The sequence below is a fragment of the Halyomorpha halys genome, unplaced genomic scaffold (genome assembly GCF_000696795.3).
Source record: "Halyomorpha halys isolate HHAL.00 unplaced genomic scaffold, Hhal_1.1 Scaffold1355.1, whole genome shotgun sequence".
NCBI lineage: Eukaryota > Metazoa > Arthropoda > Insecta > Hemiptera > Pentatomidae > Halyomorpha > Halyomorpha halys.
The window spans coordinates 123,036-147,602 of record NW_027105728.1 but is presented as its reverse complement, the minus strand read 5'-3'; the positions used below and the strand labels follow the sequence as shown (position 1 = coordinate 147,602).

At 28.2% G+C, this 24,567-nt stretch overlaps 2 protein-coding genes across 2 annotated transcripts in view; both read left to right on the top strand.

Moving 5' to 3' along the window:
• The window catches only part of DCX-EMAP (Doublecortin-domain-containing echinoderm-microtubule-associated protein), a 149,857-nt gene extending 125,822 nt beyond the window's left edge, over positions 1–24,035 (top strand). Inside the window, exons 14-21 of the mRNA XM_014434359.2 lie at positions 1,127–1,255; positions 2,155–2,283; positions 2,746–2,874; positions 4,393–4,555; positions 6,119–6,301; positions 7,604–7,699; positions 9,484–9,598; positions 22,716–24,035. Of these exons, the coding sequence (XP_014289845.1) occupies positions 1,127–1,255; positions 2,155–2,283; positions 2,746–2,874; positions 4,393–4,555; positions 6,119–6,301; positions 7,604–7,699; positions 9,484–9,598; positions 22,716–22,869 (1,098 nt within the window). The 3' untranslated portion in view covers positions 22,870–24,035. The remainder of the gene's footprint in view (positions 1–1,126; positions 1,256–2,154; positions 2,284–2,745; positions 2,875–4,392; positions 4,556–6,118; positions 6,302–7,603; positions 7,700–9,483; positions 9,599–22,715) is intronic.
• LOC106689414 (pleckstrin homology domain-containing family F member 2-like) lies at positions 13,648–15,720 on the top strand. The gene has a single exon (XM_014434363.2). The coding sequence runs from the start codon at positions 14,003–14,005 to the stop codon at positions 14,909–14,911; it is 909 nt and encodes a 302-aa protein (XP_014289849.1). The 5' UTR covers positions 13,648–14,002; the 3' UTR covers positions 14,912–15,720.
• Positions 24,036–24,567: the final 532 nt, after the last annotated feature.

Below are 24,567 nucleotides of genomic sequence, written 5' to 3'. Positions count from 1 at the left end.
GTGATTCCCATTGTTGTCATAATATTTCTCATTTAAATACATATTAACTTGATTTTCATAGATCTCTTGGAAAAAAAGTTTTTACTGTATTCAGATCTTAGTTGAAAACTCACAAAGATTATTCCAGTTATTTTTAAAGTGTTAAAACATGATTTAGGATATTTCATATCTGTTCCCAAGAAAAAAAAAAAATGTTCATGGTCAAATAAAACCTCATTTGGATTTCACTGTCCCAGTTCAACAGTTTAACATCTCAAAAAAATGGTTATTTTTTATATCTATACTGTAAAACATAGAATCGTAGTAAAACGTATGTCATAAAATCTAAATAAAAAAAAATATTTCAAGATATTACAGTTTCGGACTGTACCTTTATGCTATTATACCTTAATGCTAAGATTACATGCATATCTCAAAATAACCATTTATTGAAATGTTACACTGTTGAGCTGGGACAGTGATTTTTTGGGAATAATTGTTGTTATCTTCGTGAAATGAATCCTTTAAATTAATAATTTGATAGTAACTCTGTATTAAATGATTTAAGTTTATTTTACCATTATCATGACTTTTTTTGCCACTAAAATAGCTGAAAAAATTTAAAATTGAAATTTTATTAGTAAATTTTAGCTGCAAATTACTTAAGAATGTTCAGCATTTGTTGTATTAGTGGAGATGTGTTTTGTTGAAAAATAGACCTGAAAGTTGTCCATTATTTGAAAATTACCCTTAAAACATTTAATTTTACTGTGGAAAAGTTCCAATATCTCCATTTCAAGATATTACAGTTTTGGACTGTATAGAGCTTACCCTTAATGCTAAGATTGCATGCATATCTCAAAATAACCGATTTAAATATTTAATTTAAGCATTCTATATAATTTTCTAATACATTTTCTTTTCTCAACTATTTTGTTGGTATTTACTATATATTACAGCATAATATTATGGTGAAAATAAAGAATAATTATCTAATAAAACCTCTAATTAAGTATTTTGTATTAGAGACAATATATAACCCCTCAGATCAATATTATTTAGTTAATCTGGTATTTTACATTGATAATTTGATATTATGATCAATTATTTTAAAACATGGATAATACTGACTTTAATAACATTTCAGGCGCATAACAAAGGGATTAGCAGTCTGATGATGCTTTCTGAAGGAACTCTCTTATCTGGTGGAGAAAAAGACAGGAAGATCATAGCGTGGGATTCATTGCAAAACTACAAAAAAATAACAGAAACAAAGGTATTTTTTATAATACACTACACATTTATTATATCATTTTTTAAAAAATACAAATAAGTCTTGTTTAAATAAAATCAATTGTATCCAAATTATAATAATTACAATGATCTACCTTTAAGTAGGAGTCACTTACCATAACCTAATATGAGTACCAACATTATAGTTTTAAACTTTCAAACATCCTAAAAATTTATGAAACCAACACTAAAGAATCCAATTATGCCAAAAACTTCAATTCGCAGTAAATATTAGACACCATATTTTACAACTGAGCACCTCAAACATGTAAAATTAAAATTGGTTTTGATTTCATCTAAATATCCTAGTTTTGAAATTTGTTAAAACTAACCCTTTAAAAAAAGAAACTAGGAAACCTTCATTTAGTCTTAGAATATGCAATTTTAATTGTATCCATATTCTTAATTTATCAAGTTATGATTAAAGGATGCAGGAGAAAAACAACCAGATTTTATTTTTTACAACTATGATCTATCAGTACCATTTATTGGAGTTTAATTAAAGTTTTCTTTAGAACTATACATTCATTTGATAAAATTAATAGAACCATTACTAGTAACTGATATGTAGTATTAATAAATAGATAAGTTGGATTACTATGTTTTATTGAATATTAATAAAGTTTAAAATATAATTTTGATTGGTTTTTCAGTCTCCTTCGAATCATATATAATTGATGTCTCTTACCTTTATTATGATTGGCCCAATGAAACTTAAAATTATTTTATATTTTGAATTACTCGTGGTATTGATTTTATATTTTAAAAAGAACTACTAAATACTTGAAAAAATTAGGAACATTTTTTGGAAATAAAAAAAAATTTGGATTTTTGCTAATAAGAACTGATTTTATTTTCATGATCTAATATTAAATGTAACAGTTATCAGAAAACGCTGGAGGAGTGAGGTCAATATACCCCCAACGACCCGGCAGGAACGATGGTAACATTTATGTAGGAACAACAAAAAATAATATCTTAGAGGGCTCAATGCAGAGAAGATTTAACCAGGTAATATTATTATTTAATATTGAACATTTATCTGCAAAATTAACTCCCGGGCATTGAAATATAATGAAAATTTATCATAAACAATAATCCATAAGAAGTTTTATGAACCCCAGGTCTTACCTGGAGCAGGAAAAGTTGAGTATTTAGTTGTCCACTATGTATCAGTTTTATGTTATATGTAATTATCACATTGATTTTGTTAATTCAGGTTTTATTTGACTATTTTAAATTAAAATGTCAAAAAGTTCATCACATAGTAGAAATCAATTGGTTTTCATCCTAATTTTTTTTTTTTAATTTACAATTGTCCTAAATAAACAAAAACTTTATTTTAAAAAAAAAGGCTATAAATGTGCATCCAAAAAAATTACTTATTCAATTTTTACCTATCAAATGCGGGTATAATTGAAAAATTATTAGCAGGATTTCATTATTTTTAATGGAGGTTGGTAATTTTTCCAGGTAGTATTTGGCCATGGTAGACAGCTGTGGGGTCTTGCAGTTCATCCAGATGACGAACTTTTTGCTACAGCAGGCCATGACAAACATATTGCTCTGTGGAAAAAGCATAAACTTCTTTGGACTGTACTGGTTTGTTCATCTTGCTTAAGAATATTTAATGAAAACCTAAAATTAAAATTTATAACTTTGATTTATTTTTGTTTATATTTTTCTTTAGCTTTTCTCTTCAGATATTGTGGTAGCCGAATAGTTATGAGTAATGTTCTTTGGCAAGTATGTATCATTTTTTGGTGATGAATAAAAAAAAAATCAAATACAGTGAAACCTTTCCTAATAGGCATATATGGGGTCCCTGTGTGAGGACTAGATTTCTCTGGAAGTATAAAATGTAGACTCCTCTGAAACAGACTCAGTTTGGCAAATTTTCATTACATAGAAATAAATTTACTCCTATGAACGGACATTTATAAAATAATGAAAATTAAGAAAACCATATTTAATGGTTTTATGTTTAGATATAAATTTGTACATAAATTAAAATAATTATAGGAAGATGTTACACAAATCGCAGACAAAATTATTCATTAGTAACCAAGGCTTCTTCCCACTTTATAGAGCTTCATCAGGGCTAAATGAGAACAAGATACAAATATTGTAAAATATAATAAAGCAATTGAAAACTGTATAAAAGATGATATATCAAAAATTGATATAAAAAAAGGAACATAATAAATTAAAAGAATACAAATATAAATGAATGGAATACTAACTAATAATAAGTACAGTAATGATTGATAGAATAGAAAATTCACCACTTAAGTAATGATTAGTATAATAATAATCAATAAAAGTAGTAACAAATATGGTAAAATTAAAAGAAAGAGTGAGTTAGTAAATGAGGTGGAAGCATGTTGCAATAAAAAATTAAGGGGATAGGTCAATGGATAAATAAAGGAAAAATATTGGATAGTAAATAAAAGAAAAAATATATTGTGGGAAGAGTGTGGCACGTTGGAGGGTTCATGTTGGTCACATTGGTTACTAATAAATAGGTTTTACTGCTATTTTGTGTACCTTCTTGATTATCGTTGGGACTATCTTCCTTAATTTAATTACATACATTCGACTAATATATTTTTTTAAATTTTAATTATTTATTTGTTTATGGCTCAAGTTCTTCGTTGAAGACTTATACAGCCCCAGAGTGGAAATGCCAAGATTCCTTTCTCAGGGCTGTCACAAAATAAATTTTCACTCCCACAGATGGATTTGAACCAAGCGTTCTGGGACCCATGTCTCAACCCACTCAGCTATCAGATCCCCCAACTAATAATCTTATTATAAATTAAAATGTATACATATTTTGTAGTTATTATTTTTTTTATTAATATTACCTAAATGCATCGTGTTTCTTCTAATAAATTCCATGGAGCTTTTATATTTTTTTCTCACCTCTCGGCGGTTTTTAATTAAGTTTTCCTTTCCTCTGCTCATCACATTTCATTTAAAACCCAATATGCATTTGTCATTTTAATTTTATTAATGGAAATTAAGAAAAAATTATTATTATTGACTAATAGTGCATATAAAAATTTTCTCATCATTGTTATATCAGAAAGATTACCTGCAATGATTTAAAATTTTCAGAGCCCACATGAGTGTGTATCACTCAGTTTCCATCCATTCGGTGCAGCTCTGGCAGCTGGCTCCACAGATGGTCACTTGATAGTACTCAATGCTGAAGCAGGCAACACTGTCGCTACTGTCAGGGTGTGTGGATCAGCACTTAGTTGCCTCTCTTACAATCCAGGTAATGATAATTTTATTGTCAATATTAAAAGTAAAACGTTCTTAATCCCCACCTCTCAAGGCTAACAAATCATTATTATGTTATCTTGAATAAGCCTTAACAATATCTGATAAACAAAATAACGTGATTTATTAAAAAACAGACACAAGAAATTTGAACCTCACACATGCCGAACTTCTAAATAAACTGAACAAATAAGAAACCTTGAGTTTACAAACAAAAATAGTTAAATGAAAAGCTCCATAGAATGCATTTAAATGCAATAGTTATCACATTGTAAACTGTGTTTAAAAAGGTGAATCATAGATGAAAGGGAAAGAATTGTCAATTTACAAAAAGTTTTTCTGAAATCTGATAATTATAAGTTTATTTAAAACTTGTTTCCAACATAGCTTAAGAAATACGATAAATTTTTCCCAAATATACAAATGAAAAAACATCTTAGTTGATATAGTTTTAACAGTGTTGTTTTTAAAAACGAATTTCATATGTATCATTGATTTATATATTGTAGAAGTAAAAGCCCCAAGAAAAAATGACCTAATATAAAAGAGGAAAAAATATTTAAATACTTTGAGGAGTAGTATTTATGAAAACATGTAATTTGAATAATGTCACCACTGGAGTCTAGAAGATGTTGGAAAGGGCTGGACCAGACAGATACCCAGATAGACGGGAACCATAAGGATTGGACCGGTATAGGATCTACTGGATAGATGCTGTGAACAAGATGCACGAGTGCTGGGCTGCACCTCAGTTAAACAGGACCCTCCTCTCCAAAAATCTGAATGATAAAATAAAAAAATAAATTGATTATCGGCAGCATAATACCACACTACTGCTGCACCCTGTATGCCAAAATGGCTAGCAAGAGGTTAAAAAAAAAGAAAAAGGGATGTAGAAGAGAAAGTTTGAAAAATTTTCTATTCTTTATTGGTTCTTGATTTCTTCAAAACCATCAGGCAAGCAATGATGGCGTTAGCCATTGAGTGAGTAGGCTGTTTTATTGTCCCTGGGGTTCAGAACAAGCAATGTCCATTTCAGTAGAAAATGGTGTTCAAAATGAAGACATGAGAGGAGGAATGTCGTAGCACAATAGATATAGGTCTACAAACACATGTCTTAGCATATGTTGTGATTTGCTATATGGGAGTACCCCGAGAGAGGCATTTGCTCTCCTAGAAGTGAAAAAAATTATTAATTTTATAAAAATTAAAGTTTTTTTTCAAACAAATAATTGTAATAACTATTAAAGGACTTCTATAATTATATATAGTTTTCTTAAACTTATGGCTGACCATGATTGGAAAACCAAGATGTTTGGAGATCATTCAAGACCTCTATACTATAAACAAATTACACCTCTATATTATGAATTTTTTTATTGATGCTTCGAACCACAATGTACACATTCATATGGCAACTATCAGTAATCAAAAAATATAAAAATATTGCAGTACAAAAATACATAATATCAATAATGTATTTTGTATTAATTTTTCAATAATACAAGAGTTTATTTATATTTAGATAGTCTTTATAATTATCTTTTTAAAATTACAGCTGGAGATATGCTAGCTATTGGATCACAAAATGGAAGCGTCTACTTATTCAGGGTCTCTAGGGATGGCTATAACTACAAGAAGATAAACAAAATACGAGGAGCTCAGCCGTTGAGTCAATTAGATTGGAGTACTGATGGAAACTACATTCAGACAGTCACTGCGGAATATGATCTAGTATTCTGTAAGTTAATAATATGTAAATATTAATTGTATAGAATTTTTTTAATATTTATTTTTCACCTCTAGCCCAAAAGATCATTGGCGCTTAAGAATACTTTAGTCTCCCTTGTATTAGTTTTTATCGAAACTAGTAATTTGAATAGAGTGTATACTTGCCCTTCATTATCAGCTAATATTTGTCTCAAAGTTTTTAGTTATATATTTTTTCTCCAAATTTTGTGGGAAGTGGTTTGTTGATTTTGAAATATTATCATACCTTTTGCAAGCGGGTGGTTCAAGACCTCCCAGATCACATACTCCTCTATCACTACATACACAAAATGTTAGTGTTCAATCCTAAGTTTTGTTGAGATGGTTCTGATTCTATTTGAAGATGTGAGAAACTCTTTATCAGAAGGCCTTGACTATGTGTGTTCATACAGGTTCAGTAGTTAATTAGGAGATGAAAGGACAGGATAAACCATCACTCCTAGGGAACAAGCCCAGCAGGATGGTTAGGTCCTTTTGAAAGGAAGAAAATGATTAGAAATGATGGGAAAATTCAGAGATGGCAGTTATTCATTTCCAAAAATATCATTATGTTGTACTGATGATGCCTGCCCATAGTGATTTCGGTATCTGTAGTAGTTACAGTATAAACCAGCAGGTAGCAGTTTTGCTATAGTAGGAACAGTATAAACCAGTAGGTAGCAGTTTTGCTATAGTAGGAACAGTATAATTTCTATCTTGCTTCAACATTCTGTAACCTCTCAATTCTCTGTTTCCAGAAATTGGCAAAAACATCTTTGATTTATAACTCTTCCTTGGTCCTAATGAAATCCCTCATCCAATTGAATTGTGTTGATCTGAATTGAGGCGTTTCTGTAATTATTCTTTATAACAATTTATATAGTTTTATTCCGCATATTCTCCTACAATTCTTTATTTTATCTAAAAATATCTATAGAACTCTTTTCTCGAAGTTCAATAGCCTCTTTTTCTGGTTTATTGTTAATGATCACACATTTAAACAGCTGACAAAGTTCTGAATGCTTGATTCTCTTATAGTCTAAACATTGTTGTAGAAATGTCTTATATAGTAGAGAACATTTTTTTTTTTGGTTTGCGAAAATTAATTTTTGAATCCAATCTGAAGAAATCTTTTCTTCTTCTTGATTTGCCAGTTTTATCTGTAGGTTAATTTATTAAGTTAAAATTATAGCATTTAACTGTAATATATATAATTTAACCTAATTCTATATTTAATTTGTTTTCCTAAGTTTATTAAATTTTATTAATTATGTCTTTTATTGTTGGATTACAGGGGATGTTAAAGCTTTAACAAATGAAAAAAGCCCTATTACTATGAAGGATGTGAAGTGGTATACACAAAACTGTTCTGTTGGGTTTTTAGTAGCAGGTCTGTTTTATTGTTGAGCTGTAAATTACTGTGTTTGTTAGCGTAACAACTACCTATTTCTTTCAGTTTTAATGAATGCAAGGTGTCAACACAACTTATACAAATATTTTACATTTTTAAAATTCATAATAATTTTACAGATGGAGCAAGTTGGTTTTAATAAGTAAGACAATAGTATTTACCAATAAATTTATTTGAAACCCATAATGCTAAAGATCTCATTTGTTTGATTTTTTTTAAGTATGTATGTTATAGAATCTTTGTTTTTAATTTTATGATGCATCTTTTCCTATTTCATTCACTGATTTGAGATTATGTTAAGGTATTTCATTTTTATTTTATAAAAAAAAATTTTTAATTTTTTAATACTAATTCATTATATCAATAGGACAAAAGTCCTATATAATAACAGAGTATACATTGAATCCGACAAATAACTAAGTTTAAACATTCACAGATGTAATTAAAACATACATAAAAAATCAAATATAAAACACATAAAAGTCATTTAAAGCATATATAAAAACTTAATAATGTAAAAAAAAAAAAATGAAATTGTTTACATCAGATCCTACTCGTGAGAACTCTGTATACAAAAATTTTATTTAAATTAATTTGGAACCTGGGGGTTTAAATTAAGAGCAATTTTTTTTTTTTACAGGCTAGCATGCTTGTATTTTTATTTATTCAATCAATTTTTAATCCCTGGAGGAGTAGCTTGTGTTAGTATGGCAATAGATGATAATTATTTTAACAATATAAGATAAGACAGAGCATTGGGTGGGTCTTATATGAATTATTTATTTCTTATCTGTGAGGTGTTGGAAGTTTCACTGTCACAGTCATTTCTCCGTCAGAGCAGTTAGTGAAAATCATGGATTTCGTATTGTGTCCGGAAAAACGTCTCTCTATCGCAGAGGCTGGCCAGTTAGTCATCGGCTATGGCGTGGCAGTAGGGGCAAACCAGGTCCTGGCTTGCATGGTGCAAGATAAGTTAAGGTGGCTTTTCAGTGTGCGTGGCTAAGGGGGCTTCTAAAAATGAGACCCTTGATCCCCGACTTCATATAAAACTGAAAAAGAATCAAACATATTGGATTATGTAAATTATGTATAAATATAAACTTTTAAAAACTCAATAACATAATAAACATTAATAATCAATTTAAAATATTTTTATTACTTATTATTTACTTTATAGAAAAATTATTTACACAGTAATAAAAAAGCAACTTATAATTATTATTTTTCATTTAAAAGTACATGATGAATTAAAAACATATCACAATCAACAGTGTTTGCTTTCTTTTGGATTCTATTAATAGAAGAATGATATGTTTAATTATTTAGAACAAAAGGAACATTAAAAGTCTTTGAATGTTTCACATTATGAACAGGGATACTAAAATTAGTGAGTTTTTTAAAAGCTCTTCGCAGATCATTTTAAAATTTAACAGTTTTTCTGTAGATGGAGTACCATCTCACTGTTTTCTAAGTGGGTTTCAAGAGATTACAAATTTAATTATTTATACAAAACCTGTTCATCAACTTCGCATATCTTATAAAACTGTGCTGGACATTTCCTAATGAAGAAATTTAATATAAATAATGGGAAGATCACATTATAGATGCTATAAATCTAAAATTTGAGATTAAAGCAAACAAGAGATTAATATATTCATTAATTCTAACTTTATTATACATTTCACCCGAAACAGTAATCATTCATGTTCTTATTCAGAGTTATTGCCATATAAAACCGTTTTAACAATTAATATTTTCTACAGGAATATGGAACAACAGGTATTACCCGCAGACATCAGTTATCTCAACAGTCAGCAGATCGGCAGCTCATGATCTTCTTGTGGTCGGAGACACAGAGGGATATCTTAGACTTTTTAGGTAATCAATTATGTACAGCATGTGTCAAAATAATCACTATTTTTGTTTAAAGAAAAAGTATTACAATTTTTTTTTTAATTATACCAAACTTTCCCTCTCACAATATATAGGTTGTTTATTGTGTTTATTATGATTTCTAAATGACCAAATATTCTTTCTGAAGATCTGTCATATGAAATATGTGTCAGAGGTCTATCTATGGTTTAGAACGCTCGGCTATCGTGAGAGGCTGTATATATACATGCATTTTTCATTTGTATATATTTAATCGTTTGTTTTTTTATTTTCTCTAGGAGGTCAGAAAAAACAAATATTCTTTCCAATATTTAAGAAATAAGCTATACCTATAGTCCTTGAAACTTCTGTGGTTTAGTACTTGCTAAGGAAGCATTATTTCTTCACCAGTGGTTTTACAAGGGTATGGTGTGGTCAGCATTCCCATAACCAGGATTATTCCTCACTCTTCCATTAATAAGGACAACCAAGGTGTTTTCCCCCCTAAGATAGAGATATTACTAACAAATACAAGTCCTTCTTGATCCATTCCAATCTGTAATATTTCACTAGAGATAGAGAACCTAGATTTGAAAAATGTTAGTTTGTGCCAAATTAAAGTCTCCACGTTAGCAAAGATTTTTATATTTAATGATTGGAAAAGTTTGTCAGGGGGTGCAGTCAGCAAAGAACAACATAAATAAACAAAACAATTTATTTATTTCCGCCGTTATTTATGCCGACGTTTCGACCTGAGTTTCAGGTCTTCATCAGGGCTATAGAACAAAAGGGATAACAACTACATTTATTTTGTTCTATAGCCCTGATAAAGACCTGAAACTCAGGTCGAAACATCGGCATAAAATAAATGAATATTGTTTTGTTTATTTATGTTGTTCTTTGCTGACCGCACCCTTCGACAAACTTCTCCAATCATTAATCTACGGTCAACTATCTACACCTCATTTTTACAGTTAGTTTAATGAATCGTTTCTTCTTAATATTATAGGTTCTTTACTGGATGGGTTTTCTTTAATATAATGAGATGTAATGAAATAACTCTTCCTTGTTAAAATTTTTTATTTTAATGAATCATGAAAAATGTGTCGGGGCTATCAACCCATCATCAGGTTATCTACAATAAAAATTTACTCTATCCGCATTATGCATAAAACAATTCAATTAATTAACCACAATTTTCTTTACTTAAAAGAAATACCTTAGTGTTTTTATTTCAAGAATTTGTTTTATAATGGTTTTAGATTCTCCTTATTTATCATTATATATTACATTTTATTTTTAAAAAACTGACAGCAATATGATTGTTGTTATTATACCTATGACTAATAAGGAAAACAGCTTAATTGTGAAAATTGAAGATATATTTATACTAAGGTAGTTGTTTTAAATAAAGAAAATTGTAGTTAATTGAATAGTTGTATGCATAATGTGAATAATCTAAATTTGTATTGTAGTAACCTGATGATTGAGTGACAGCCCTGAAACTTTGTTAATGATTCATTGAAATAAAGAATCGTTTCTTCTTTAATGTTTTTATCTGAGTTTTCACTGTGAAAATTTCTTTTCCACTGTTAAATGTCTGTTACTAAGTATTATTTTGCAGAAGTGAAGCGTAATGGTAAAATTACCTTGATGGAAATGATTATTAATTCTGTTTTCATATTCAACAGACTATTACATTTTTTTTTTTTTCTATTTCATATTAGATCATTTCTTCTAGAGATTTTATTTATAGTTTTTTTTTCAAAGAAATGCAATCTAAATATGTTGGATTATTACCTGCAAAGAATGCTGCGTATATGATGCATCTTATTTACAACATTAATTTAAACACGAAGATAAAGTATATTTTTAACTATAAAATAAAAAAAATTAATTTCATCGGTCATGGGAAGTGAAAGTTCTAGAAATGAAATAATATATTAAAATTTTATTAATAATAATTATGGGTTTTCTCTTATAGCTTTAGGCAGAAAAAATCAGTTTCATAATAATAATAATAACATGTGTTAAAAGATGCAACACTGGATAAGTGTCTATTATGCTCAGTTACGCTCGAATCAATCCATATCACTGGTGGTGGCTGTGGAGTGCTGGCTGGTACTGAATATCTGCAGAGGCACAACAATGTAGCCAAAATTTTGCACAGGCCCTGGTGGTGAAGTACAACCTAATTGAAGATAAGAGCCCTTATTACAAGTACCACCCAAATAAACTCCTCCAAAAAGGTTCTCTCAGGCTATATTGGCATGAATCAATTATTACAGAGCATACAGTATGCCATAATAAGCCAGACATCCTCTTTATAGATCTAAGAAAAAAGAAAGCGGTGTAAGAATTGAAAGAAATATATAAATTGTAACGTGTTACCACTACTCCATTCATAATATCAACTAATGGTCCCATACCAAAATGAACAGTGGCAGGCATGAATGGTTTGGGGGTGCCTATTGATGCTCTTAGAGAGGCTCAACAGTCAGTTCTCTTAGACACATCACGTATAGTGCGAAAAGTTTTAAATATTTGAATTAAAGGAAAAATAAATAAAAATATGAAGGTGGTTGGATTTCTAGGTCCCCCACCTCAGATACTTGACCTGAAATAGCGAGAAACACAGACCATAATAATAATAATAATAATAATAATAATAGTTAGAACAGAACAGCCATTTCCTTAGTCAAATCTAGTAGCAAAAAGTTTATATTGTAATTGGAAAAAATAAGACAACATGAGCTCACCCAATCGGACTGTTTCTGTCAGGTTTGTTAAATTCATCTAAGGTCCTACCCTTCTATTACAACATTGAAATTTTCCTGTAAAAATTGACCAGCATTGCCTCCCACTACTTTTGATTCATCTCACCGTACAAAAACAATTTACTGCCATAAAAAAAAATTTTTTACTTGTAGAACATCAGTAAAGAAAGAAGTTTCAATTCAAAAATGATAGGCATATTTTCTTTTTCTCCTTTTTTCATTATTTAAAAATACATAACAAAAATGAAATAAAAATTATTTAATAACAACTTTTAATAAACTTTTTATTGACAAGTTTTTGTTAGGAAAACACTTTTTTTATTTCTTTATTATAAAATCATCCTGGTGGGCCTTACAAGATTATTATAGTATTTAGATTTGCTTTTAAAAATTGATAATGAGGGGGTCTATTCTCATGCAAAAAAAACAAAAACCCCCCTACCGATTTACTATGTTATAATTATTGAATAATTTGAATTAATTAAAATAATTTAGTAAAGAAAAAAATAATATGTCTAAGAAATAATAATGATAAATATGTGATTGAATAATAAAAGAAACAAAAAATTAATATTTATTGAATTAGTAACTTATTATGTACTATAAAAATAATTTGTGAAAAATGAAAATAAATATGTATCAATAAAAATAAATAAATACAAAGTTCATGGAAGAATATGACTTACAATTAGACATTGAAAATTTAGAATTTTTTATTTATAAAGAACATTAAATGGGAGAAACATTATTGAAAACCATTAAAAAAAATTTCATGATTTCTTGCCAATTAAGCATCAATCAAATTTGCTTCTAGCCATCACCCTTCAGATTATAGCCATTATTTATTTAATGTGTTTGGAAATTTGAAGATTTATTACTGTGTGAAATGCTTTTTAATCATCAGTTGTTAAATAGTAGGACATTGTGTTATAAGTTCTTTGGATTACATTGCATAAGATAAGATAACTCCAGGAAGCCGTTGTGATCATTCCATCATAATCTATAATACTATAATTTATCCCTTCACACTGTTCTCATCGATAATATTAAAGTTATATGTGTTTATAAAATGTTTGTGTAAATTATATATTATGTTTATAAACAAAATTTTCCTCCTGATTGTGCTTTTGGAATAATTGTATAATATTTATTATTATTTTATGTATAGGTAATCATTTTAGAAGCTAATATGATTTCTAAACATTAAATTAGACATTTCGTGATTCTTTTTTAACAATAATGTCGATTGACAAATTGAGTCTTTATAAATACAAATTCAGTTATGGCTTTGCCAACTAACAAATCACTTATAATTATGTTTGTATCAACTGTGGATAAGATAAGGTTTTTCTTTTCATTTAAACAATAGTTTAATTTCGGTAAACAACTATTATTTTGTCGCATCTAAATTATGGTTTGAAAAATAAATACTCTAAAAGTTATCAAATCAATAAGATTGAATAAAGATGATAAGTGATTAGTCATCACTGCTTTCAATGATCAGTTGGTCGGTCTAATATTAGTAGAACAGAGGTGTCTTGAGTGGCAAGATAAAAGATATCAGTTTTTGTGTTTTTAAAGGAATTTAATCACTCATTACAGTGGTAATATTTTTAAAAAATTGATAATATACATGGTGAAAACTTGTGATCATAGACATTATTTCTTTACTATGGTTGATAAACTTGTAAATAGTACTGCAAATTTCAACAGAATAAAAAGGATTGAAGAATGTTTTGGGCCACTTGGAAAACCCTTGATTTTACCTGGACGTGTTCTAGTAGGAGAAGGAACTTTACAAAAAATGTGTAGAAAAGGTCTTAAAGATAGGATATTTTTTTTATTCAACGATATCCTCGTATATGGTACTGTTCTTGTAAAGAAAAAGTATTATACCAAACAACATATAATCCCATTAGAAGAAATGAAAATAGAGTCATTAGAAAATGTTGGAGAAATCGACAATGGATGGATTATCAAAACTCCAGCTAAATCTTTTACAGTTTATTCGGCTACACCACTGGAAAAGGAAGAATGGATGTCATTTATTCAAAGATTTATCAACAACATTAGACAAAAAAATGGCAAAAAAAATATTGAAGCATTTGCTGCAGTGTGGGTTCCTGATACAGAAGCAGAATTTTGTATGTGTTGTAGAATCAGTGAATTTTCTGTGATTAATAGAAGACATCACTGTCGTAATTGTGGAAATGTGGTATGTAGATCGTGTTCAAGAAATAAGTTTGTGCTTAATCATATGTCATCAAAACCTGTAAGGGTCTGTAGGAACTGTTTCATCAAGTTGTCTAAAAAATTGGATATTAGTGATTTTAGCAATACAAGATCCGTAGTCCCTTTGAACAGATCACAAAGTGAACCATTAGCTGTACTTCCGGAAGAAGATTCAGATGATGATGAAGTAATAACTCATTCACATGTTCAATCATTAAAAAATGTAAGCAACAATAACAACATGAACAAGCGCCAATCAGTATTTTATGAACTCTCCAGTGAAGATTTATCTGGTGACCATTCAGATTAACTCTCATGTTAGTGATTTTCATTTTGTTATTATTTTGTGATAAAATTCTTAATACTTTAGTTACCAACATTATAAATTTAAAAAATACATTAATTATAATTTTGTATGCAATAATTTATTTATAATATAAATGTTAAAATTAAATTTTAAATGTGTATAACTTCCAGAAACCATTAATTGCTCCAATCTAAATCGATAACTCTCATCAGACTGATTAATTTAAATGAAATAATATTAAAATCATTTATATATTTATACATTAAAAAACATTTGCTACTATAACTAGCATCTATAAGTTGAATAGAAAAAAAAAATCAGAAAACTTTAAACTTTAGAAAATACAAAAGAATGACATTTGCTAATGTTGCAATTAGACATTTGGTGGATTATAAGGATCAAGTTGAAGTAATACTAGGTGATTACTTTGATATATTTTTAGCATAATATTTTTTTCTTTTATGTTTTTTCTTTGATACCCCTTGAGGAGAATACATTGGACACAACTTTAAAAATGTGATTTTGTTAAAACGAACATTAGAAGTAGGTTAAATTTTATATAGAAGCCTTTTGGATTTCCTGTAACTTACATTGCTGTTATTGTACCTTTTGTACCTGTTGGTTTGTTTTGATATTTGAGGACTGGCTACTCAGGGAAATAATATTAGTCCAACTATTAAACTTCTAGATCTTTTAAATTTTGAGTTTTGCTTCTTGTATTCCCATAGCATGATGTGTTAATTCTAAATTTATGTTTAGAATCTCCTTTTAATTGTATCCATAAAAAGACATTTAATTTTTTTATCAAGAGTTATATATTATATTATAAAATCAAGGAATCATTTTTTAAATTAATAATAATTATATTTTTTATATTAGGATAAAAATTCTAAAAAATAAAAACTTGTTCGCACTTAAATTAAGCACCCTAATCCCAGTTCATCAATAATAATGATAATTTAGACATTATCAATTTTTTATTTTAGATTAAATACACTTTATTTATTTTTTAAGTTAGTTTTCCATTATTTGTTTAAAAATAAAAATGATGGAAAAAGCTATTGGGGTAGAGAAAGAGAAAAAAAGAGTTAGAGTTGAGAAGGTATTAAAACAATTCTGTAACTCCCACACAAGTCAGTATCAACTAAAATGGATTGTTACTAATTTACCAATTCAAAACTCTCTCACATTCAAATGAGTATCTTCTTTTAAAATCTTCCCTGATTCAAATGCTCTTATAATTAAAGGTAGATCTGAGTAAATATTATTAAGCGTACTGAGCTTATTCAAATGAAATTTAGGAATATCATTGTACTTAATTAAATTTTTCTGTAGGCCCATCTTTGTCTGTTTTAATTGATCAGGAACAATACAATTTCAAGCTAGAGAAAATATTAGTAGAATCCTTTTGAAGTCTATATTTCTTCTTACTTAAAATTTCTGAAATACTTTTTTAAATTACAAGATTATAGTCAAAGAAATGCATGAAAGCTTATTCATGTTTTCATTTTGACTTTCAGAGTATAGTGATGAATTCTAAACTGACCATTAGAGTTCATTGGTATAATTTTTTTCTATATGCTATGTACATATATACAAAAGTGGGTGTGACAATCTATCATTGAATAAGGGCCTTTTCTGCTACAGCTCTCCAGTTTTGAACTTAAAACATTTGTCCATTGGATCCATATTGTTCAACCACTTGAAAACTCTTAAAATAAAGGATTTCACTTTTGTACATCTTAGGCATGTAACTTCCCTTCTATAGCTTTCCGATTTTCATAAAAGTTACCAGTGTCCATGGTAAAAAGCATAGAGCTCCTGATTTCTTTTTCTCCTGTTACCTTCCCTAATAGGGCCATAAATTGTTCTCAGAATCCCTGAAGTATTTATTCTTCAGTTTTGGTAAATGCCCGAGTTTCCAAATATTAAATATAAACAGGGGGAATTAGTATCTTGTAAAGCATCTTTTTTTACAAGTAAGTCCTCTATATGTACTTATTCTGAAAGTGTCTGGACGAAGTACCATCTAGTTGTTGCTTTGATTCTTATCTGAATCTCCTGTGATAAATCATTATATGAATCTATCTCAGATCCTAAATTCTCCACTTCCTCAAATCTCTAATTTTCTACTCCTAGAGGGAGTATAACTGTGTCTCCACCATCAGTTCTCTTATTTTTAAGAGTCTCCAGATCCAGAAATGATGCTCCAATATCTTGCTCTGATCTTGAAATTATATTTGTATCATCCATATAACCCATAATGTGGGCTTATTTAGTGAAAAATAGTCTCTGATATCTAGATATCAGTGTCTCACAGTATTCCGCAACCTCCAACTGGATTCCACAAAGAAGAAATTAATGCCTTTACCCAGCTCATAATTTTCCAGATATACAACATTATATCATGCATAGGTTTCTTCAGAGCTTCATCTCCATATTTTAGCAGTTCTGGCTAAATCCCATCCATTCTGGAAGCTTTGCTACTTTTTAGTTTATCTATTGCTTCCTGAACTTCACTTCTTCTGATAATTCAAGGCCGTTCTTTATACACATCATTCCATATTGTCATGTTCTGGAAAACAAACTAACAACATGAATAAGGTGTATCTTGATTACTAGAATATTTAATTGTAATTTTATAATTAAAAATAAGTAATCTAAAATCCTTAAGTAAGAAGGAATATAAATTTTGCTGGATTATCTACAGATTATTTTCACTAATTTAAAATTCAACTGTCCCAGATCAATTAAGAGAAACCAAAGAGTTAATAACCTTCTACTAAAAAAGATTATTAAGTATGACAGTAGTTCAAGTTTCATTTAAATTAGAGTAATAAGTATAAAATGTAATGGGAGTAAAAAGTTTTGGTTCCGAGGACATCATTTTATTTTTTATTTACTGCATCAATAGAAAGCTTCCCTACCTTTTTTGGCACGAAAGAAAAATCATTTTCATTATATAGTTAATAATTATAGTTATAATTACATGATGATTGTACAGTTTCAAAAAAGGAAAATTGTATTAAGTAACTTAAAAAAAATTATTTTTAAATTACATGGATGAAAACAATTTTGTGATCCATAATTTAACAAATTAGAAATATCATTTAATCTGTAACTTCAATTTCTAAGAAAATTTACAGATTTAACTGAAATTAATTAACTTCTGTGCAAATCATCCCAGTGGTTGAAATACTTTGAAATAAATAAATTTAAAATTAATAAATATGAATACATATTATTTTATAGTTAATAAATTAGGTTCATTTAAATGGTTTCTAACATGTATTTACATGAAATAGGTTGAAAGTTGCACTTAAATTCGTTCAAGGGTCATTATCTGAAAATGTTTTATATCATACGTCCGGTCCATTTTTAATCTCTAACGTGAGCGCCAGTCGTTCAAAAAAATAAGAACTATTCTACTCCTTTTGTTCTTCTATAGAGGCTATGTTTAAACTCCTAAATAGATTTATAAGTTATAAATAAAAAACTAAACTAAAAATGATCCAATTTACTCTCAATAGTTTATTTTAATCCTCCAACATTTCGGCCCTTAGACCATTATTGAGGAGACAACCACAATTATTAACTTGTCATAATTCATTTAAAAAATGTCTTTTATTTATAGGCTAATTGCTCATAATAACCATTCAATCTCAAAACAAAAAATTATTCTTTAAAAAATAGTATTGTTCAATTTGTTTAGTAGAAAATGGAAAAAAAATTTAAAGAACAGTTTTTGTGTTGATATTGAATGTTTATTATACCTTCTTCTTTTATTGGCACAACAGGCGCATGAAGCTGCCCTTGGCCTGCCCAACAGCCGCTAACCATCTATCTCTATCTTTTATAAGGGAACAGGGATCCTCACGTTTCTCCATCATATGTGACGATTGGCCTTATCAATGTTTTGTAATGGGTGAACTTGGTGGTACGGCTAGCAAGTTTGCTTTAAAATTTGATTAGCCTTAAAATGGAGAAATAGGCTCTATTTCCAGCTGGAGTTCTGCTTTTAACCTCTTCTTCTTCATTCTGGTTCTTATTAATAATAGAGCCTAGGTAAGAAAAGCTTCTAACCCCTTTGAAATTGTAGGGGCCCATTACAAAGCTACTCTGCCTCTGCCTTACCCTATTACATAATCTCCGTTTTTTCCCCATTAATATGCTGGCCCATCTTTTTTATCCATTGCTTCAAAAGCTATCCTAATGGTCTGGAGGAATCTATTGATGATGATGACGTTTTCTGCATAGGCCAGAACTTGGGTCATCTTTGAAAATATTGTTCCTTCCTCATTTAGTCCTGCTCTATTTTTTAAAAAAATGTTTATTATGCCACATGATCAATTAGCCTGCAAATGAAAGATATTTTTTAAATGAATTATGACTAATAAATAATTGAGGTTGTCTCCTTGGCAATGGCCTAAAGCCATTGGAGGACTAAAATAAACAGTTGAGAGAAAATTGAATCATTTTTAGTTGGTTTTATTATTAATATAAACACATCTCAAACAATTAATTAATGAATATATTAAATTTGTAATTTAATTTAAAAAAAAAAATGTTTTTTTCACTTCATCACTATGTCTGACCCTAAAATATGAATTTTTATAGCTACAGAAAAATATAAGTTTTAGGTTATAATTTTCGTTTTTACTTTCTTTTGATTTTTTTTTTTATAAAAAATAGTGAAACCTTTAAGACCATCCCACCAATTCACAGAAAACTTGGGGATTTATGTAGGGTAAGTGATGTGAAGTGGTAGGTTGTTTGATGTGGGCACCATTTCTGTTAAAATTAGGTTATATCAGCTATTTAAAAGTATTAGAAGTTAATTTACTCAATAATTAATTGAATTGTATTTTGTTTTTAATGAAAAATTATGTCAATGGGAACAGAATGAATACCATTTTTACGCTCAATGACTCAAATCTAAATAAATTATTAGTTATAAAAAAAACATCCATTTAGTATCAAGACTTCCTTATTATCTTTACACTCCTACATTTCAGCCAAACATTGGTTATCACATTATTGCAGTTCATTATGCCTTTGTTAATTTTTATCATTATTCAATTTTCTTTTATTTTCACAGTTACACTTATTACAATAACTAGTTTACAATTTCTATTTCATCTAATCACTATATCAACACTATATTGAATTTTATAACTGTTATACATTCAGTGGAATATTTGAAACGTAGGAGTGTAAAGATAATAAAGAAGTGTTGAGACTAAATGTTTTTGTTATAACTTACAAACAAATCAGTCTCAAAGAAGAATTTCCATTATTTATTCTTGAAAAGAATTATATTTTTGAACAAAAGTTTATTCAAGAATGAAAATAAAAACAAAGAAACACCTACGAATTCTATAATTATTTATTAGTTAATCTCAACCAAATAGATAAGACACCTTGTTTGTAATAGATATCTCTTTGATAAACTTCACTTAATACTTATCTTATCTTCCAAAAAAAAAAAAACTAATGTTACAAGTAGGTCAATACTCTTTTTAAATGAAAGCAATATATTTTAAGAATTTTTATGGTTCTTCTTTAAAATAATCTCGGTATAGTCAATGTTCAGGATTATATAATCACCCTAATCTACTTTCTTTAATTATATATTTTTTTCATAGCCTTACTATCTAATTTACAATAGCACTAATTTTTTCTACTTTTCTTGTAACTTAAATTCTTTTATGGTTTTTATAACATTTCTCTGTAAATTTAAAATCATAAATTATAATATCATAGACTAGGTTGATAGGCAGTTGGGCAACTATGAAATTAATAGCTAAAATTGTCATGGATACAATATTTTTTATTTATTAATGATTCATTAATGAATAAGGGTCGTATCCATGGCAATTTTAGTTATTAGTTTCAACTATAGCTAATTTTTGCCCAACTCTTGTGATAGGCTTAAACTCTATTCACTTATTATTAGTAATAATAATAAAGACTTAGTGAATCTGAAGGTTCAATGCCAATACCAACAATTGCTCTCTACATACATTCATCTAGTGATGCCTGTTCAAACCAACATCTACTAGATCAGTCTTGGTGCAATCCTCCCACATATGCTTTGGTCTACCACTTGGATGTTAAGTTAGTTTAGTGTTTATTAACATTTGAGGGGTCCTTTCGTTACTAAGTCCCACAATCTTACATGCCCATCTTATTCACCGCAATGCTATAACCTGAATTATATTTACCAGATGCAGTTCTCTCAGTTCAGCGTTGGGTAGCATTCTGAATTCTCGCATTAATTCATTCTTTTTCGGTCCAAATATTTTACTTAATACTTTATTATCAAAAATCTTAAGGCACTGTTCTTCTATTAGTGTAAGAGGCCACATTTCACATCCACAAAGAACATGACAGAAGTTGAAAATTAGAGATTCATTTATTCTTAAACCTCAAAAATAAATAAGCAAACATAATAAATAACGAAAACAATATTACTTCTACAAAAATTTAAAACTACTAAATACTGTTCCTCATTATGTGGAAATGATTAAAGTTCAAGTCTGATAAGGAGATTTATAAACCTTTTCTCATATTTATTTAACCTCTCCTCCCGAATTATTCCTTGTACGCTATTAGACCTAAATATTATTTTTTAGAATGAACATCCAATCAATTTTTTTTAAAACTTTTTATTCCTGCTATTTCATTGATGGTTAATTAAAAATGTTATACAGTTGAAGAGTATTTAGTACAAATTAAGCAATTTTTCTCTCTCTCTCTTTTTTTTTTTTTAATCAAAATTAAATACTTCAACCCTGCTCTCACCTTGGAACAATTACCAGGAATTTATTAAATTTGTTTGAATTCATGATGCAATGTTTCTTTACATAATTAAGGGGTCAGTTGCTACCATTGGTTACGAGCATAACACTAGTCTCTAAATTCTGATTTCAAACCTTTACTCTGAATTCAAAGAGTGGACTGTCATTTTTTTTAACTGTCCAGTTATTTCATAATTGATTCGTTTATGAAAAAATCTCTATTACTATAACTATTTTGTAGTGCTTAGATGCTGTATTAGATAAACAAGTATTGTTTCATGACCTAAACCACACTAGGACGTTCATGGATTCTAGTCAGAATCAAACTCCCTGTTTTTTCCCAAAATTCACTAAAATTTTCCTGGAGTCAGATTTATACTTTATAGAATCTGTATATAACTTAGTAGGTTCTACCAACTCAAGATTAGGTCCATTTTTTTCTTCTGATATATCTGTGGTTCTCATCAGGTGGGCTGCTAGAGCCCAAATAAATAAAATGTTTAAAGTGATGTTTATTGAATGAGAAGAGCCAAGTACACTCGATAACTATATTGATTTAACTAGAGTTTCTAAAAATTTTAAATAATTTTAACAACCTATTTGTGATAAATCTTCTTATGAATGTATTTCAGGAATACTTTTTCATCCACAATATTTTTTTTATACCATAGAACGAATTCACCGAGTATTTAAAGATAACCCTTTTTTATTTTTATTTTTTATGAAGCATCTTTTTGATATATATATATATGTGTATATAGTTATTGCAATTATTTTTTTCTGCCTCAAATATAATGCAGATTCCTTTATAATATGACTGGTTTCATTTCCTTTTTAACTTTTGGAGAAACTCCAGGTATAAGTTCAGGTGGGCTGCAAATCTTTTAATTTCTGTGTCAGTGGGCTTGTATTCTAGTCAGATCTAAGACCTAGCCCAAGGAATATATTAGTTTTAGATTATGCTTATTTAATTCTGTTATAACTAAGATTATTGATTTTTGTTATAGGTATCCCTGTATAAGCCAAAAGGCAGAATATAATGAAGAGAAGGTGTATAGCATGTCAATTGCAGCAGCTCGGTTCCTTTACAACGATCGTAATGTTGCAACAGTTGGAGGCAGTGATGCGTCTCTGATGCTTTGGCAGGTTGTTGATGAATGAGTGCAACTGTACTGGTCTGTCCAGCTTGAAGAGGATGATGGCTCTTATTACTCATACGATTCTGGATGACCAGAAAGGTTTCTGGGAGATATAATGTACAGATGATATCCATTCAAACACAGAACTACAACAACTACATATATAAATATTCCAGTGCTGGAAGTTATCCCCTGATACAATTGTAAATATAATGTACCTGAAGAAGAATCAGACAACATTTTCTGCAATTTATACATTATATTCTCTAGTTATTATAAATGTTATTATTCTGAACTAAAATTTAGGACCAGTTATAATGTTAGACAGTAAAAGTCATCCTAGTTGCTTATTTAAAATTAATTTCTAAAATAAAATAAAGACTACCTCATGTATAAAAGATTAATATACTTCATTTTCAAAGTTAAAGATTAATAGCATTAGTTTTGTAAAATGAATAATTCATATTGTATTATTGAAAAAATGTGTTGTTGAAAACTACTTAAAATTTCAGATAAGCTTCTAATAATAAACTGGAAAAAACATTCCTTATCAAATCATTACAAGATATGCTAGAAAAAAAGACTACTTGTAGAAAAATTACTTCCATACACTTCTTCAAACATTTGGTACATTAAAAAATATATTTAGTTTACTATACATTTTCTTTCACAGACTATAGCATTGCATTTTCTGCTGAATTAAAAAATATTGGGCTATTTCAAATCAACTACTGTTGTTATGAGATTGTTTTGTTTATTGTATTCATAATTGAATACTCCTGATACAATATTAACTTAATAAATTACTTCAAAATTAATATTTTTGCTAACATTTTTTTTTTTTATATCAAGCTTGGAAAGCACAGAAAAACACTTTATGACATTTTTTCTTTCTTTTTTTTTTTTTTTTTTATGAATGTTGTAACTGGTCCTGGATTATTTAACAATTATTAAATTGTAAAAATGAAACAAAGATTATGACAACATAATTTTTTTAAAAATCTAAAATAAATAATTTGAAGTATATGAATATTTATTATAACTTACAAAAAGTTAGGACATATTACTTGCAGTTATTGGTGTTATCTCTTTATTTTGTGCCATTATAAATATGAATATCTCCTTATCTTTTTAGAAAATGTTATAAAGAAATTTTATGTATGATAGATTTTTAAAACTATATTACAAACTTTAAATGTCTTCCAAGTATATATTTTTTTCTTATTTTTTTTTTCATTTACATTATCTGTCACAAAACTTTCACTAAATGAATTTTCATTCCTGACCATATTTTATTTAAAAAAAAAATGATTAGGCTTCTAAAAAAAATTACTATGATTATCTCGCTTGTCATTCATTATCAATTGTTTATTAAATACTTGTTATAATTTGTCTTGATGTATTTAATTATTTTTTTTTTTTGCTCAGGAAATATTTAGCAAAGTAAAAGTATAAAATACCATTTAGAAATTTTAATTATATAAAATTTTATTAGTTCAAAAGAAAATTATCTGACATTGTTAATGGCAATAATAAATTTAAAAAAAAGGAATTTCTAAAGTATCAGCTTTTTCATATTCTAATTTTTTGAAGGATTGTGTCAGAATTTTTTTTAATAGAATGATTATAGGATAAAGACGTTAAATTGTTTAAATATTTTTCAATTTTAATTTTTCTGAGCAGGTGGTGGAATAATAAATTGTAAATAGATAAAAACTAT